Here is an 18966-nt window from a genome sequence, read left to right on the forward strand (position 1 = left end):
CAAAATGTACAAAGTTAAATAAAAAAAAAGTTAGCTTAATTTACTCAGAGTAAAAGTTAGTAGTTTTTTTTAACATGGCTAGGGTTTTTTCTTGTGTCATGCAAAAAGAACAATGTGACACAAATCTCACATGAATTGTTTTCAATTAAAGACAAACCTTTACAAATTACAGTGCTGACAAAGTAAAATTTGTAAACACATTGAATCAGTCTAAATGGGTCGAAGGTCACAAGTGCTTTAACTTTCTCACTCACTCAGGGACCTTAATTAGCACCAGTCCTCATGATTCACCTGTCCATATCCTCATCATTCCCCTGTCCCTTCAACTGTCCTACTGTGCAGATACTTTTACAACAGACAAACGTGTTTCTCATTAGTTTAAACAATTATTCATCAGGTAAACGGCGAAATTGACGTAAATCCATTTATTTATTTTATTTATTCTACACTCTTTAAATACATCTTACAGTTATGAACACAGTGGTTGTACCTGCTAAGTAAGTTTTACAGCATACTTAACTTTTCACAGCTATGTTTAAATGAGACTATGGGATACATCATAGAAAAATAAATAATTGATATTCTGCTAATACGTTTGTAAGGACACAACCAAACACACTTAAATCCTATGATAAACTGAAACCCCTAAATCCCCTAAATCTTTGTCCGTAAAAATAATTTAATATATATGATCATCATTTTATTAGTTTTTCATTACCATGAATGAGCTTTGTTTTTGTTATTTTTGTGCAATAGACAGCAATTTTACGAAGACAACACTCAGAGACATTGCATAGAAGATTGGGGTTTTCCACAGTACACCATAATCTTCAGATAGATAGCAGCATGCTTCTTTTTTTTCTTTTTTTTTTGCAAATTGACATATACTGAGACAATCAGCCATTTGTCAAAATAACAGACAGTCTTCATGAATGAAATGTATAGAAATGAATAGAAACGTAGAGGAGACATGGAGTGTTTTCAGTCTATCGTTTTTTCCCCTCCTCCATTTTAATGTCTTCTTTTTTTCCAACAACCTTTATAACATTTGGCTTCTTCTCAATTTAGTGCAAAACTAAAGCTAAAGCTAAAATTTGGCTCAAATGAATATTTTCTGTTCTTTCTTTAAGCTCCGTTTTGGATATTTGTTGTGATAAAAGCAGAAAGTGACCTTTAAAAACACTTGTACTATTGTAATATGTGACAAATTACCACGTTAGATGTTCACCATACAAACATTTAAACAACAACTACACATAACATTTGGTGTCACAGTTACAGTGTGTATTCTTTAAAGGACTCAAGAGCAGAACATTATTGCAGCACATGTGAAATCACACCCGTCACTATTTTCCCTGACATTGTGACACTTTATATAATTGACTTCCCTTCTTTAGAGCCGGTGACTCTTCCTGTGATGAAGTCTGGGTTTGTGTCTCCACTTTGTTCTGGTCCGGCATCTGCACCAGTATCTGTGGCAGTGTTTGCTGATACTTGCTGGACTCGGGCAGTCTCTGCTGTGTTCTGGTTTGCCCTTTGGTCTCAGTTTGTGTGTGCTTCTCCAGTCTTTGTTTGGTCGGAGTGGAGACGCAGTTGCATTTATTGCACAAAGCTCTCATGTCCAGGAGTCCCCGCTCCAGACACTTGACAAATTCCGCCGTGCATGTCTGTGGGCTTTCGTGGAAACTCGATACGGAGAAGATGATGTAGTCTGACTGCGGATTGTAGCACGCTCCATATCCGTTTGGAACCACGGGGCCGTAGCAGCAGAACATCTCAACAGCAGTCGGGACCTGAGGGAAGAGGGAACAGAGTTTTTAACTGTTGGACTCAAATACTGTCAGGGCCACATAAATGCATTAAAATAGATGTCCTCTATTGTCCTCCAGTAGATGTCCACTGGTTGCAAAAAGAGTTAAATGTCTCAGTTACTAGTTTCAGGTCTTCTTCAGTAGAACATTGCTGCCCGTTTTGTAAATGATGCATTTTTGCACGTGTGTTTTGCACATACCTGACTTGTTGACAGAATGAACTGATTACTGACGAGATAGGCTTCGTCCTCAAACATCTCTGGCGTCTCCATCTTCAGTTCACGTGCCATTTCGCGCAGGCCGAGTAGGTGATTGTCGATCGCCATCCCTGTAATAGCCTGAAAAACAATACGTACATCTGTATGTCGATGTATTTTCTCTGATTCGCAGAGTCAGTGTTGTGACTGGGGTTAGAGAGTAGTTACCAGAACAGTGTACTTTGTCTGCGCCGCTATGGCACCGCGTAACAACTCCATCTTTTCAGAATCCTGGAGAACAGAATCAATGGCAAACTATTGAATCTCCGTTCATTTCCGTCAGAGTAGTAACAATTGGGTATTTACCCTGCAGCATCATTCATTTAACACAACATCCTGACTAAAAACATCTTACGCTCGTGTTAAACCTCCCGTCACTCATTGCTCTGACGAAGGCCAGGGCTTCAGGTGTCGCCGAGCGAATGTTGTCCACTCTGCCCTCTCGGAAACGTCGCGTGGAAGCGCTCTCATAGGTTGACACTGGTCTACGGTGGCATCTAGAATAACAAAGAGAATAGCAAAGGGAAGGTCTGGAAGGTTGGATGCCCCGATTGCCGAATTGGGAAGTGCAATCCAAATGTTCCAGTTTGCTTTGATACAGTATGGTACGATTTGGAACGGTAAAGCCCTGGATCAGGCTTGTGTTTGGTAGGCGGGGTGTGCACTGTGCCTGATTACCACGTCAGCGAGATACGTAGTGTATCGTTGTACCAGTGTGTCGACAATGACATCAGACGTGACACAATAACACAATTGCTCCATTTGTGGCTAATTGTCTCAACAAGACGTCAAGCTTTGAATGAGAATAGTCTGCTCGCGCTGAGGAAACACCGATCGCAAGACGGTGTAGCTCCACCCATACCGTACCATTACTCTTGAATTGAATGGAAATTACGATGTTCTCAAACGTCTCGTTTTGTCCTCAAATCAAGATTTTCCCATTTTAATGATGTCTTAATGCTATGGAGCAAAATGGGGGCAGTTATTTTGTTACTGTTCACGGGGTGGAAACATGCGATATTATTGTGTGGTTGGCGTTAAGTTATTAAAAATGATTCATTGGATTGTGAAGATACTGACTGTTCCTGCGTTATCAGTAAAGCTCGTATTTCAATTAAGCATGTTCCCTAATCTCAGTGTTATAATACAATGCTTTTCTGACATAATGTACTTTATTACCGGTAGTAAGCCAACTGCAGAGCGAGCTGAATATAAGCATCTGGACTCATTTTCTGCTTTTTGATGAACTCTTTCCCGTAGTCACAGAATTTGTGGACGTTCATGTCCAGATTCCTCACCAGCCTGCAGGGCAAATAAGAAAAGATACTGTTATGTTTTGAGCGAACTGATTTGTTTGCTAATCTGATTGTGCAGAAACTAAGAACAGTGAACCAAGACCTTTGGAGCTTGTCGGCAGAGGAGGCGAGGAGTCTGTGAACCTCTGGTGTACATTTCCAGCGGAGTCTGCGTGGAGCAGGAAGCTCACTCACACTCGCAGCTCTGACCAGCTTTGTTGGGCTGCCAATCCTGATGTCAAATGAGAACATAGTAAATAGGGATACATATGTATAATTGATCTTTTTTTTTTTAGTTCGTCTAATTAGGTTTTTCTAAGCCTATGCCAACAAATATCGCACACATTGTGAGTTTTCAAGATCTGATGGAATTTGACGGCTTACATGTATTTGAGCAGATACTCTGTGCACTGCACGAGCACAATCCCCTCAAACGGAGAGTGTTCACATACGACTCCACAGCTCCCGTCGGCTCCTACGACAAACTGACGCAATAATGCTTAATAATGCATCCATACATTACACCTTGGAGAGAAGAAATTATTTAGAGAGGAAGCATCCGTTATTAATCATGTATTTCGTTCAATTAATCAGAAATCTTTATTGTAACACCTCCGTCAAAGTTCATGCTAATGACGTTTCTCAAGCAAAGGCTTTGTGATCAAATGAAAACACAGACTCCTCACTAGCATTTCTTTACATTTACATTTACTCATTTGTGAATTGCTTTCAATCAAATACTTTCATACGAGATTGGCTGTCGGCTATACGTGTGACACTGTGTGAGATAAACATTACTGTGTAGCATCCTCAGTTCTGTCCATTTCCCCTTTGGTAACTTCTCAAATGTGCAACCAGTTAGAAAGTCAACAAATCAGGCGGGTGGAGGAGGTAACTGTGCTTACTGACCTGCATGGGCTTGTCATACCAGCGGTTGCCACTGTTCTTGGCCACTCCTCCTCCGTGCAACATACACATGGCACGTGTGGTGTCACTTAGCTCGGGACCACCGCCGCCATCCAGACAAAGCAGGCACATACAACGCTCGATCATGTCCAGAGAATCCCTGTTAGTCGACTCTAGAGCATAAAACAGTGAGATAATCCGACTTGGAAACACTTGGAGATCCGCTTTTAGACTTTTAGAGGATTTGTGTTGGAAAGACTAGCACGTCTACTTAAAATGCACCTCTCATAAGCACCCGGCGAGCTTCTGCCCACTCTGTCCGTCCGTCTGAAGTGAGAAGACCTATAGGCGGGAGCTGCTCTTCTTCGTTGTCAGCCATCTTGGCAATCTTCACCAGCTGCGTCAGCAGATCTCTTTCATTCAGCCGACGGAAGTTGATCACCACATCCAGCACAAATAACTGCACAGAGTTTAGGTTGGACATAAAATGTTTGGGTACGCTAGGGGTGGGAATCACAGGGTACCACATGATACACGATACACGATACCAATAATATCACGATGCAACGATTCTGTGCTGGAGGCGATTAATTATTGCTTGATTTGCCTCCATATAAAGGGCATTGCAATAATCTAGGAGAATGGAAATAAAAGCATGGATGACCTTCTCAAGATCATAGCGTGATAACATTGATCTGATCTGATGAAGCTGATAAAAACTGCTTTTAGTTACTGCCCTAGGTTGTTCAGATGACTGTCTGAATTACCACTAGGGCTGAAGAGAATAACCTCAGTCTTCTTGTCATTAAAACTAAGGACGTTTATTGCCATCCATGATTTTATTTCATTGAGATAATCCACTGAAAATGTGGTGTTTTTTCTAAGGTGGAAGGAATAATTGGCAGGCATCTGCGTAGCAGTGAAATGACATGTGCTTCCTTGTGATGGTTCCTAATGGGAGTAAATAAAGTGAGAACAGGAGGGGGCCCGAGGATTGAGCCTTGTGGCACCCCACAGGAGAGAGGAGCTGTTGATGACACAAAATCCTCCAAATTAACAGAGAAGGATCTGTCAGATAGGTATGAAGTGAACCAACCCAGTATTCCATATGCAACATTAAAATACCATGGTCGACAGCATTAAAAACAGCTGTAAATAACATCAAATCGATATTTTATGCTGTGGCCAGTACAGGCAACCTGTTTGTCAGTGATTGAATACTTGAAGAACATTTCTGTTGTCTTGAATTTCAAATCTAAGATAAATTTGAGATACATTTAATACATTAAGTAAAGTCTAAAGGGACTAAAAAAAAACCAAGTGGAGCCAACATTTCACTCAGATTATTAAAATTAATTTATCTGGGAGAGAGTGTGTGTGTCTGAGATGTTGGTAATTATTTCTCTGGAAAATGGGTAGAAAATAAATGTAGTGAACCTTTGGATTTTCTGAGTCCTTGCCTCATCATACTTGGCTGTTTCCATGTTGAGTTGTCTCCTTTTTCAACACATAACTTGATGATTATTGTTTTATTATAATCTAAAAAGATGACTGCAAAGCTATGCAAATTAAATTTGACTTAAACTTTTCCATGTTCTCCTTTAACTAAGCACTTTTTGTTTCCTTATGCCTATAAACATGTGGGATCACGGTCAACTTCAATCCATTGTGTCTTCATGGCAGTGAAGTCATCTGTCGTTGTTTTACTCCACGAGCGTCTTTGATTCTTTGCGACACAGCTAACGATGTAGGCTGATGTGCAAATGTCACACGCGTTATAGATAATTACTCAATACAGGGGACTTTGCCAGTGGGCCGGGCTGTTAATTACTGTTTGCGAGATCAGTCAGCACTGTGCCTGCGGACGCTGTGTGCCATACTGTCGGACACAAGTGAGTGATATATAGTCTAATTACCAGCCACTGCAGCAGGGCTGTATCATGGCGAGATGATGCATAAACTACACTTCCTGTCACTGGAGCTGCCACAGACGAGGGTTTGAGTAGTTTTTGTTCTGGCTGTGGATGTTTTTCTGTCATGATCGTGTCACAGAAGTGTCAGAAACAAGCCCTGAGGCTTTATATGTGATCAAAATGAAGGCTGGTGTGCAAAGATGACTCTGCTCTTAACCTGGGATTACTGAGTACTGATGTTATCTGGTACTACTGAGAGTTCAGGGGTCAAATACTGGATGTGTCTCGGTAGGTGTTGAGGCTGGTGTGCACATATCACAAGTACGCCTATGTTCTAAACTAGAAACCACAGATTATGTATCGTAATCCAGATGACCGCCAAAATCTATGTATTTTAGGGCTGCAACTATTGATTATTTTCTTGATTAATCGAGTAATCGTTTTGGTTTTGTCCACAAACCATGTCATACAAAGACATTTTATGAACTTGATATATCAGCACTTAGAGGAGCAGAGGGACTGAGAACACAGTGTGGCTCTAAATGAATGAATTAATCGTCAACTATTTTGACATTCAATTCATCAGTTTGAGTGTTTTTCAGTTATTAAAAACAGGTTTCTCAGATTTTCCATCTTCTTCAATCTGAATATGATCTGGTTTCTTTGCTCCACATAACAAATAAATCATTAAAACTGAAAACATTTTTATAAACAGCAAAGAACAACATCATCTCTGGTATGTGAAGGCGACCGTAGATCCCTGTGCGTGTGTGTGTGTGAGAAAGAGCAATACTTTTTGTATAGGTTTGTCCGTTGTCATGCAGTTGACCTTGGATTCCGACCTTTCCTAGGACTGTAATTGATTACTAAATAAATCATCAACCTAAACAACATCCTCAGAAATGCAGAGAGTCGAAAATGACTTTCACCTTTGACCTTCACTTTTTGATTGTTTAGTCAAACTAAAAACATGTTTGAAATAGTTACCAAAAATCCAATAAATCTAACTTGTGTTGTTATTCTTTTTTACTTTCTCTGACCTGGTTTTTACAGGCCACGATGATGTGCTCAGGCTCTGGCATCACGCTACTTTCCTGCGCCACTAGTGTGTCTCTCTCGGGTCCTGGTAGTCGATAGGAGGTGAAGAGACGATAATACTGCTCCATACACAGAGGGGTTCCAGCCAGCTGTCCCCTGGCATAGTCCACAGGTAGGGCTCGCCTACACACACACACAAACACACATGATGTTATGCATACATTTTGAACATGACTGTGGACTATTTGCACCGTGATTGTGCTTTGACTTACGCGTCTAGAAGAGTTTTGTACTCCAAAACACCGGAGATTAAGTGTGCAGCAAACCTGAGTGAGAAGAATTCTTGTTATTGTAATTGTCACATTTTATTTTCTACTTGGAAATTTCCTTCCCATGTAGTTGTGTGACACCTAAGAGAATAAATCCTGATGTAAATCATGTGTTTAAGGAGCTGATCAGAGATCAATACCATGTTAACCAAACCACAGCTTCCATTGCCTATTAACCCTGCCACGACCTGGCCCGGCCTCTCAGACCTCTGGAGATTCTGAGTAATGAGTCAACGTGTCGCCATGTGGCAACCAAGTGTCCTATAATCGATCAGAGCCTGTGTTTAAGTCATTTATACAGTTCACGGTCATTTCTCATGTCTCACTTCTGCACTGTGATTTCATTTTTGATTCCTCGTTGTGTCTCTTGTTCTACTTCCATCACTGTATGGAGTATTATTGTCAACGTTTTTTATTATTATTATTACTATTATTATTATTTTGCTTCACTGTGAGATTTTTTCCTCATGACTTCTTCGTCTCTGTTGCGCAGCGCGTCTCGTACCTTAAAGAGTCAATGGGAGCCTTGAAGTTCTGCTGCGGGAAGACCATCGCTGGACTGGAGTTGACGGGCAGAGCCAGTCTGTTGCTCAGGTACATGTCGTTGAGCCAGTAATCGTACACCTAACAGATGGATTTCATTAAAGGCAGAGTACTCGCGGGGCCCTTTTTCGCACGGCAGCCATTTTAAAAGGTCACAGTAGGAAAAATCATATTAATCAAACTCATGAGGGCTGAGTGCATCCTGGTTCACAATATCCTGACATATGTGAACTGAACATTGAGTCATTGGTAATGTCGTTTGTAACTAAGGCCACTTCTAGGCTGAGGCAGGGTGCATCGATGCCAGCAACCTTTACTTGGTCATTTTGCCTGTAACTGTGTTTTCCTGAAAAACCAGAAGTCAGGCCTCTACCCCCCATCCTGTCCTACTTAGGTGTCCCACCAGGAGCCTATACACCACTGTCCACCTTTTTCCTGGAGATGCTGCTGAAGAATTGATTATGGTTGGACTTTCTGGAGCAGATGCAGCAGTGAAGCGGTTTTTTCTTATGGCAAAAAACTGGTCCCTGCAGCATGAGCATCCTGCAGGTTATATTTCACCTGATTGAAATAAAAACCCAGGCTTGGTGATGTGGAAAAACAGGCTCTGAAGTGGCTCTTTGTCAAGAAATTAAACCAATTATGTTGCCCCTCCTTTAACAAAACACAGATGACCATAGAGCTGTGTACTGTAAATATTGACACAAGCTTTTCACATAATTCATAGCTTTACTGTCTGTAACCACAAAGTTGCGCTCATAATCCAAAATAACTCATAATAAAAAGTGGTTGAAGTTAACCAAGAAGGAAGAATAGCCACCAGGGGGCGACTTCACTGGTTGCAAAAATGAGTCCGTTGGGTGGAAGTCTGAGGGAAAATGGTGATTTATAACATGTCAAAATGGCTGCTGTGCAAAGGCCCCCAGCAGGATCCAATGTTGATTGCTCAAATCTGTATTTATGAACAAAACTGTAACACAATTCACACAAAAAATCTATGTTTCATCTATAACTCAAGCGTTTCATTCATCCATGTATAAATGATTAACTGGTGACTGCAGTGTTTATCAGAAACTTTGAAAATGAATGTGCGTGTCCATTCATCACCCAAATGTCACACGCTGTGTTGCTAGTTGAAAAACAACTTGCGCAGGTCATTTATTTTAAGGCCCAGATGGTTTTTATTTACCCAGTTTGCCATCTTCTCTCTCCTCTCCACCAGTTTGCTCTGTAGTAGCTCTCCGACTCCTCCGGGTTCTCCAAACTGCTTCACTGTGTGCTGTGTCTTCAGAAACTGTTCCTCGGTGAGCAGGTGCTTCATGCACCTCAGGTACATGTCCAGCGTGTCTTTCAGGGCAGGCAGCGGCAGCTTGGGCAGACCCTGGACAGTGTGAGGGGATCAAATAAATCAGCAAACTCAAGCTGAGCTTTTTATTCTCTTAATTAAAGTAAAAAGAATTATTACATTACATTACATCACATTACATTATTACATACATTATTACATGTATTGCATGTAATAATGTACAAGTCAAACTGTTTAAATGTCAACTTTGATTTTTCCAAATGCCACATTTATAAAGCAGCAGTTAATTTAAGTCCACATGCATGCATGTACAGTAAGTCAGATATAAAATATTTACATCTCCGCAGTCCACATCTTTGGGGGGTTCTCGGTCCAGGACTGGCATGATGCCGGTGCGGATGGACAGACAGGCGTTCACTGCGTTCACAGAGTTTGGAATATTCCTTTAAACGCCTCAAATTTAAGGCAAATGTGGAATGATATAATGTCACTGTTGCGCACTCTCTACTAATCATGCTTCACGATGATGCCAAGCAGCTGCTGCAGTAGTAATATGTGTGTGTGAGTGAACAAATGCAGTAATTTGATCATTTAACAAATATAAATATCACTTAAAAACACATGAATTGTATTTACTCACCAGTCAGTAAAAGCAGACGCCCCTCACTCGTCCTGAGGCTCAAGAAAGAAGTTTAGTTTGGTCCATTTTGACTTTGAATGTGATTTTTTTTTTTTTTGGACGAATTTTCTTTTGAAAATGTTACTCCTTCGGTCCTTTTATTGTTTGGATCATGTTTCAATCCCCCTCAGCGTGGTCAGTGCATAATCCCCTCACAGGCTGAGGAGAGATGCTGAGAAGGTACCTCTCTCTCTCCTGTTGCCAAGCTCCTCCCTGAAGTCCTGCCATTCGCCGAGAACTTTCTCCTTCTTGAACATCTTCACCGCACCTTCTTCAGACGCCGACTGAAGCCTGGCGCGCTCACCATGTTGTTACCATCATGGATTTCTGACTTTTTTGTTGAGTAACTTGGACTTACGCCTGATTTCATTTTGTCCCCCTCTGTACTGAATTCATACAATATCAATCTCAGTATTTTCCATTTCATATTTATATTTAACTCCAACTTTGACTTCTCTATTATTATGATTATAAAACGTTTTTCCCTCAAGCTGCTGAATAATTAGTCATTTATAATCACAAAAGTATAATTTAGGCCTCCACATTATGAATATGTATTGCTTTAATTTGTCTAATACGTCCAAAAAGTAAACAGTTTAAGGAATAACCTCTTATTATAAACCTCGCTTATTAATTAGTTCATGATGAATATTCCACCTGTAAATAAAAACTTGTTTAATACACAATATGCTCCCCTGAAAAAAATAAAATAAAAATCCATGAACAGAAGCATTCACATAATACGGATTTAATTATGTACATAAATGTACACGTATGTACAGTCGCAGATACATTGAGGCTTTGCATTCCAGGAGTATATCAACCAAAAAAAAAATTAAACAAAGAAATAAATTCACACAATAAGACACAGTTTTCAGCTCATTTCCATCTCTTCTTGTCTTACCAAAAACTCTTATGTGACACACGCAGTATTGCATATTGAGTTTAGCAGCACAACTCTGGCAGAAAAAGAACACAGTTTACATCAAAAGACGCGCACATTATAACTGTTAAAATACATGTACACATAGTCCCTGAATATGAGTTTCCGACACTGTGGTAAATACTGTGGTTGTGATGAGTGGACATTTATCTCAACAGACTCTCACTTAAAGATGAACACGCGCCTTTCTTTCTACTGCGAAAGCTTGAAGCTATTTGATTTGACAATACCCGGGGGGACTGTCACACACCACGAGCAGTGAATGATTCACGTTGTTACACAATCCTAATCGTGTTATGCAATTGATCAGACAGGATGCACACAAGTTTACATTGGCACTTTGATAGTTTCACACTCAGTTGAGGGTCTTTTTACGCATACTCTCCCCCTGAGGATTCCTCTTCTGAATACGACCGCTGCGCAAACGTATCAACGCCGTTCTCGTCGATGGTCGTGCACAAACCCTTCTTCTTCTTCTCCCTTTGCTCCATCTTAATGGTGTCATAGAGTCCCGTTGGTCCATCCTCCAGGAGCATGTTCCGCTCGGAGAACGAAGGCTTCATCTTCGTCACGTTCTTCAGCAGAAGCAGCGCCGGTGCGTAAAGTACATTGGCGAGGCCCATGCCCAGGTTGAGCTGAACGAAGCCCAGGTTGTGGACTATCTGTCCAGCCACCACGGGCCCCAGCGCGTAGGCCACGCAGTACGAGATGTCTGCGATGGCGTACACGCTGCCGTACACGGACACGTGTCGCACATCCACCAGGAAACCCAGCGTGGGCAGAAGCGCAGTGTCCACGAAGGCGATGCCAAAGCAGATTCCGCACAGCGGGATCATGAGCTGTCCAAAGGTTTTACAGGCGGGCACCGTGCACGAGCTCGCGCCTATGAACACCATACCTATGGCGCCGTAAAACCACTGCAGGTGCGGGTACTTGGCTGCTAATTTAACAGTGAGATAAACACCTAAGACATGAGGGAAGAATGAAGGGAACCATGTCATGCCAATCTCCCACTGGCTGGAGTGCATGTTTGCCTCCATCCAGTTGGCGATAGTGGGCTCGAGGAAGGCGAGAGGGATGTTGCAAACAATGAGAGCACCAGCAACTACAGCTATGTAAGGATCAAGCATCAGTTTATAAATGGGGGTGCCCACTGGCATGTTCTCTCTCTCTCGCTTTGAGAAGGGTTTCAACACAGTCAGACACATCACGCCGTCTGCGAGACACACGCAGGCCAGGATCAGAAAGGGCACGCGCCTCCCTGCGAACTCGTAGAGAATTCCTCCGAAGGGGGGCGCCGCAAGAGTTCCAAAGGAGATGAACGCCAAGGCGATGCCCAGCGCTTTGCTCCTCTCCTTCTCCTCCGTGTACCTGTCCGCGATCAGCGCGATCCCAGACGTGTCGGCAAAAGCCGAGCCGAGGCCCTGCATGCTGCGCGCCAGGAACAGAGACGCGTAGTTGTCAGCGAAGGCAAAAGTGAGAGTTGAGAGGAACATGACGCTGAGCCCGATGACGAGCGGGATGTCATAGCCGACCCTGTCTATAAACGTGCCACTCAGCGGGTTCACCATTAGCTGCACGATGGCTTTGGAGGCAAAAAGTACACCAATCTGCAGGTCGAAGTTGCCCTTGGTGACTGTGTGGGTGCTATTAGAGGAGTTGGTGTGCACTGAAACCTCTTGGGCTCGATCTGCTGCTTTCTGGAGCCCTTCGAGGTAATCTGGTATAATTGGCACAATCACCATGTAAAGCATATTGTCTAGCAAAAGTACTATACAGACTATGACTAGAATAATCCGCTTCTGCCGCTCCGGGTCTTGGATTACATTGCCTATTTGTTTAGTTCTTTCACTCATCTGGGACAGTTTAGAGGCGGCAGATTGTGCCAAATTAGAGCCTTTTCCCTCTTTGGTCTCATCCGGCTCCATGGTTTTCTCCCTGTCTGTCTCGAGTCTTTTGAAAGATAAAAATCTGCTTCCTCCGGTTGATTGGTTTATGGAATTACGCGCGCTTGGCTCATTTGTCCCGTCTTCTGTCTTTCTTTTCTTTCTTCTCCAGCACCGGGAGCTCCACTAATAAGCTGGATAACTTTTCTTCTGCTGTACCTCTTCTCTGTCCCTGGCGCCGTCCGTCATCGCACGCGCGTTTCCACTCTCGTGACTTGGACTCGTTTTATTCCCGTCATTCCCAGTTGCTTCATTGTCTCATACTCCGTCATCCAGGCGAAGAGCTTGTCCCCGAACGGCCCTCACAGGTTGGGGATTCACCTGCAGCTCACACACACGGTTTCATGCGCGCACTACCCCCGGTTTTAGCTCCGTGTGCTGCGCGCCTCCGGCTCCCAAAGCTCAGCTGTCTCCAGTCACCTGTAACGCAGGGAGCTAAGTCATCATTTCGCATCAACCGGGCTGGTTTTTGTCGGCCGGAGCACGAGAACACACTGCAGTTTGTTGACTCCCATAGGTGCCCCCCTCCCTCCCCACTCCCCACTCCTGTCTTGCCCGTGACGCACAGTCGTGCCGCTCTCCAGCAGATCTTTTATGCTAATTAAACAGAAATCCCGAGTGTGCACTGTGTCCAGTCAGTTGCTTCAGAGCAGAGCCGGCGATAGTTGCTCAAATTTCCCCTTTTACTCAATTTTAAATAGCAACTATCAACAGTTAGGTTTGGCTTAAGTCTGAAAGTGGACTCAAATGCGAAATCACAAGGTGGAAACCTACTGTTTTCATAGTGGATCAGTAGAAAACACCGCTGCAGTTTCAGCACCACATCCCCGCGGACAGCTCCCCGGAGAACGTCGCTAAAAACCATGGCAGATTTTTTGTTTCGTTTTTTTTTTGTTTAGTTTTTCCTCAACTAACTGAACTGTGTTTATACTGTTACCACAATCAGAAGTGTTGGTGTTTCTCTGACATTAAGGAGCTAGTTTAGGGTCATTTATTTACTTTCATGTGTCCAATTATGAAAATAAAGCATAATGCGGAATGCCGTTGCAGCTAAATAATACTTAAATAATTACATACCGTATTTGTTTTCTTAAAGATCTTCCATTTGTTCCACTTTTAAAAACGAATGAGAAGAGGAGAAACCAACGAGTTTAATGCAGCTGGACACTGCCATCTACTGGTGTGAAGAAGGCAAAGCAGTTGCCGCCATCCATGAAAACAATCTACTAAAGGAGCTAAATCATTTTTAAAATCAAATGCCAATCAACTCTAGCTCATTATCTTGAATCAAGCATGACACTGGAGTCAGGTGACTCTTTAATGCGCTCAATGCTGTACATAATTAGACAAGAATTTCATTTAAAATTGAGTTTTGATCCATTTACTAATTTAGTTTGATCTCTTTTGTGATTTGAATAAATTCTATTTGTTTTCAGATTAACTTTAACTTGTGTAATCACATGTACCTTGCCAGTATTTTTTGTTGGTGGGCTATAGATTGATGCAGCACAAGAAAGACGAGTAATGGAACACTTGAAATCTGAAAAGTGGACCTTAGTAGTCTCCTGTTCTACTGTGAGTGTGAGTTTAGGTATGAATAAGATGTGTTGTTTTTTTTGTTTTTTTGTAATTTAGTAAGCAGCGAGTTTTGTGTCTCCATGTACAGTAGGTGTGTTGCTGTAATTAAGCTACAGTCAGTGGAGCTTTCTGTTGGTTTGTCTTTGGGTGTCCTGTGTCCTTGTTCAGCCAGTAGGTGTCCTCATGTCCTCATATATTTCCAGAAAATAGCAGCATACCATTTTTATTAAGATGCCCCTATAAGTTGGCGTATAAGATGTACAGGTGTTAAAACCAGGAAAACCCAAAGAAAACAAAGTGGTCTGCATTTTATAAAAATATGATTCACTGTGTGTTTGAATAGGTTGAATAGTAAAAGTGTAGCAAGACATTTACACATTTTTACAACATACAGTATAAAAAGAAAAAGAGGCAAGCAGAGGGAAAGAAGACAGAATTGCAGGAGTCATAACTAATAATGCATAACGTTAGTAAGTAAAGACGACAATAATTTATAAGGCTATTTTATTATGTATATATATCTATATATACACACACACATATGTATATATATACTTTATGTATGTATATATATGTGTGTTTATATAATACTTTATTTAGACATATTAACATTATCAATATCTCTTTATACACAGAAATCCTCACTATCATTAATAGCAATAGATATACTTATACAATATTGATAATATTATCATTTTCACTACAATGTTCATTATGATGGTCATGCTTCTATAATGTAATATAATATTCCTAATATTTGTAATGTCATAATTATAATAATTATCAACAACAATTTAAATGACATAATAGCCATCATACACAAAACAGTAATGTGGATGTGAGATGGGGTAACTGTCATGTCCTTTCATTCACATACAGTATGTACGTATATGTGTATGCATACATATGTATGTATATTAATCCTTCTATTATGATATATGTGTTGGTATCAAACTATGTAATCTCTAAGTACCACTGAAAAAAGGTAAACAAAAAAAAGAAGTTGTCAATGGAAGCAGAAAGCAGGTCACATTTTTCTGTTTTATTTTTAGACACATTTGTTACATCACATTAGTGCGAGAGCAGCTTTGACATTTATGTCCCACAGTGAACATGTCATGAAGGCTCAAATGTTGGCTTTGGCTTCACACAAGAGCTCGTCATTCTTACAGATAACCAGGTCTTAACCTTCAGAACGCCGCGTTAAGGTTGTGAGGACCTGCCAAAATGTCCTCACAAGAGATAAGTTTGTGTCCAAATGTGTCCTCACAAACACATGTGTATGCAGACTTTGACACAGGACAAACAGAGTAACTGATAAGCAATCACAAACAGGGAGTCTTCTTAATGAAATCAGACAGTGTAATTGGCTGAAGAAGAGGGTCAATGAATTGTGCTGTTTTCCTCCACTGATTCTGCTCTGATCTGATTTGAAACTCCCTCGGCAGACTCAAGATCACATCATAATAAAACCTTGTGCGGTTGCCAAAGTATTAACGCGTCCAAACAAAATCCCCAAACCACTGCAGCCAAATGCACACGGCGTAAACATCAGAACATCAGAACACACTGTCTGTGACTCTGGTGCTGGTCCACTAGAATGACATGGAAGAAAATAATGTCATAAAATGACCATGTTCACCAGAGATGGCCACAGTTTGAAACACTCTTTTACAGGTCACAGTTAAATCAAATAATTAATACATTTATTGAATTATTGCCCTTTTTTTCCTCAGACTTCTTGCTTTCCAACATTAAACTGTATAAACACTGATTTCACATCTCTACAAAAAGTGAGAATTCGAGATAAAAATTTACTATTATTGTTTTTACCACTGTGACCATAGAGTTTTGGGGGGGGCCACTCGTGGCCGCCTGGCCCTAAGAAGCTGGTTGTTGCTGCCAGTGTCACACAATGGAAAGAGAGACATTTCATAACTGTGAGACACAATGCTTTCCTTAGAAATTCCACTTGCACCTTTATTTATCGCTGACATTTCCATAATTAGCTTCACAACAGAGAAAAGCTGAATTAAAGTCCCGTCCCTGGGTGGGCTTGAACCACCAACCTTTCGGTTAACAGCCGAACGCGCTAACCAGATTGCGCCACAGAGACATGCTGTATGTGGGCCGGCTTCAGAGATCTGCGGGGCCCAGAGGTTTCTGGGGCTCAGAATGATTTTATAGTAACAACACTTGTGCTTTTGTTTTTGCTCGAATTCTCTGTTTAGAACGTTTTAAAATTGCATTCTGTCTGATACAGAAAAATATTATGGTCACCGTTAAATAAATAATGTTCTTTTTTTAATACAATGTTTGATTTTTGAAATATTTGAAACTATTTTTTTCCTCCGGGTTTCCTCCGAGTCCAAAAACATGCAGATTTCCAGGATTAGGCAAATTGGACACTAGTTGTGACCATAAATTGACCATAGTTGTGAGTGTGAGAGTGGATGGTTGTTATGTTGTTATGATGTTGTTCTATATGTGGCCCTGTGACCCTGTGTTTCGCTCTATGTCAGCAGGGATTGGCACCAGTGACCCTCAGGTGGAGGATGAAGTGGTAGAAGATGAATGAATGAATGAAGAGGAATGGACTGGACTGAAGTTAAACCACTGCAGGAGAAAAGGCAGATTAAGTAAGAAAGTAAATTCCTCTATTATCACACTTTCAAAGTTCACATTCCACTTGTAATCTACAGCAGTTGGGGACACACTGACGTCCACTCCTGAAATAAATACATCAATACGAGTGGAGAACTGACACCAGTGCAGAGTAAAAGCAGTGAGGTTGACATGTGGTGTTTAAAATAATTACACACACGCAAAAGGAACCAATGTAGTCATCCGACAAATAAATGAGTTATTAAAACAGTAAAGTTTTTTGTCTTTCCATCAAGAGTAAACCATTTAACTGTTAAAAATACTATTAACCACTGTTTCCTAAACGTTTTATATGGGGACCCACTTTTCAAAGATGACAAACTGTGGCCGACCCAATGACCAGTTCATTCCATCCATACATTCCAACATTAATGCCCTTTTAGTAACAGGTAATATGATTTTAAGTAGTTATGTTTGATCATTTACGTGTAGTACATGTCGGAAAACATTCTGCAATTTTAATTTGGCAACCCAAAATAAATTCTCCAGTCCCTTGGAGTGAGTTCTGTATTCACACAGATGTCTTATAAAATATCATCATATAAGTAAAAAACCTGTCACATAATGGAAATAATGTGACAGGTTAGTTGGTGCCACATTTGAAATAAGACTTTTCAATTGATGACATGACACATAACCCTTTTATTATGTGATTGGATTAAAAAAACCTGTGTCAGATTAGATTATTTAATCACAGCACAGCAATGCTGACTGAGTTGTTTTGTTATTGAAATGCTAGAATTTCACCGTTTAGAAAAACTGTCTCAACTCTCAAATATAATCATACAATTGTTTGTATTTAAGTGAGATTAACAATCAATCAGAAAAGAAAAGACTCACATTCCACGTAATATCGTAGTCATGACGACGGTATTGATGATCGTCACCACAGTGACGCACAATGTGGTGCCTCTGTGTCTATGTAACGATGTAAATAAATAAGTGTGAAGTGGTCACGGTGCTGTTCACTGTCCACACTGTACTGATAAAAGGGAAAGCAGTGATTTCTAAAGAGCAGCTGCACTGTAATCCAGATTACACTGAACCACTAATCCTGTAACAAAAAAATAGTGTTTCTTTAAAACAAATATGTTTTTTTCCCACATGTGTAAGGTTAGGATGTGAGGAGTGAAGTCTGTTGTTGTCCAATCTAAAGACTGAATGTCTTCTTTAGCCTGTTGTCATTTTTGTTTGTTTCACGTCGGCCACACTGAGCACAAAACAGTGTGGTTTCTCATGTTCAATGAATTGATTAGAAGAGCAGCTGTGTTCAGCTTTACCACTGATTGTCCTGTGGCTAAGTGTGTGTGTGTGTGTGTGTGTGTGTGGGGGGTGGGGTTACGTCATCTGCTTCACATCTGACAGCAACGATCACCAGATGTGAGTGAAGTAAACTGTCGTTGACCTGACATTTCACCGAGGTGTTAAATTCACCATCTAAATTTACCAAAAGAGGGAAAGGGAGGAGGCGACGTGACCCGAGTGTGATCACACTGTTCGCCGTTCAACAAAGGAGTGAGCGTGTGACACAGGGTTTTACAAAAGGTTTGTTTATGGAAAGTGTTTCTGTGTGTGATGAAAAACACGGTGTTGAGAACACGTCATTAATCAAGCCTGTTTATAATGTTGAGGATTCGACCACAGGGTCAAATGTAAATGGTCACATGCTTTTTCTGTGTGTGATTGTTGTTCATTTTTTGAGTTTTGGATATATTCATTAGGACCACACCTCTCAAACTGTGCTATGTATGTAGGGGT

General features: G+C 41.1%; 2 protein-coding genes and 1 non-coding gene across 4 annotated transcripts; all 3 read right to left on the reverse strand.

The window, feature by feature from the left end:
- Positions 1–410: 410 nt before the first annotated feature.
- chata (choline O-acetyltransferase a) lies at positions 411–10262 on the reverse strand. Of its 2 annotated transcripts, none has more exons than XM_044045976.1 (15): positions 10039–10262; positions 9736–9815; positions 9282–9473; positions 8055–8173; positions 7493–7546; positions 7223–7403; positions 4552–4729; positions 4273–4442; positions 3748–3848; positions 3467–3595; positions 3248–3370; positions 2424–2565; positions 2237–2299; positions 2012–2149; positions 411–1793 (listed from the first exon to the last, which is right to left on the reverse strand). In XM_044045976.1, the coding sequence occupies exons 2-15, from the start codon at positions 9781–9783 to the stop codon at positions 1347–1349; spliced, it is 2085 nt and encodes a 694-aa protein (XP_043901911.1). In that variant the 5' UTR covers positions 9784–9815; positions 10039–10262; the 3' UTR covers positions 411–1346. The 2 variants fall into 2 exon arrangements, with proteins under 2 accessions (XP_043901911.1, XP_043901912.1); XM_044045977.1 differs by having other exon boundaries at positions 9736–9851.
- Positions 10263–10809: 547 nt separating this feature from the next.
- Positions 10810–13465, reverse strand: LOC122781897 (probable vesicular acetylcholine transporter-A). The gene has a single exon (XM_044045982.1). It carries the CDS (start codon positions 12946–12948, stop codon positions 11392–11394), a length of 1557 nt encoding a protein of 518 aa, XP_043901917.1. The 5' UTR covers positions 12949–13465; the 3' UTR covers positions 10810–11391.
- A 3120-nt stretch (positions 13466–16585) lies between these two features.
- Positions 16586–16660, reverse strand: trnan-guu. The gene has a single exon. It is a non-coding gene; the product is annotated as a tRNA-Asn (tRNA).
- Positions 16661–18966: the final 2306 nt, after the last annotated feature.

The sequence above is a fragment of the Solea senegalensis genome, linkage group LG15, assembly GCF_019176455.1.
Source record: "Solea senegalensis isolate Sse05_10M linkage group LG15, IFAPA_SoseM_1, whole genome shotgun sequence".
NCBI lineage: Eukaryota > Metazoa > Chordata > Actinopteri > Pleuronectiformes > Soleidae > Solea > Solea senegalensis.

Bases quoted from the DNA above. Each gene is read 5' to 3' on its own strand.
- chata (XM_044045976.1), bottom strand. From the start codon at position 9,783: ATGCCAGTCCTGGACCGAGAACCCCCCAAAGATGTGGACTGCGGAGAT. The intron at 4,730-7,222 runs GTCAGAGAAAGT...AACTCTGTGCAG, and splicing joins TCGTGGCCTGTAAAAACCAG to TTATTTGTGCTGGATGTGGT. The intron at 3,849-4,272 runs GTCAGTAAGCAC...TTATTGCGTCAG, and splicing joins GGTATGACAAGCCCATGCAG to TTTGTCGTAGGAGCCGACGG.
- LOC122781897 (XM_044045982.1), bottom strand. From the start codon at position 12,948: ATGGAGCCGGATGAGACCAAAGAGGGAAAAGGCTCTAATTTGGCACAA.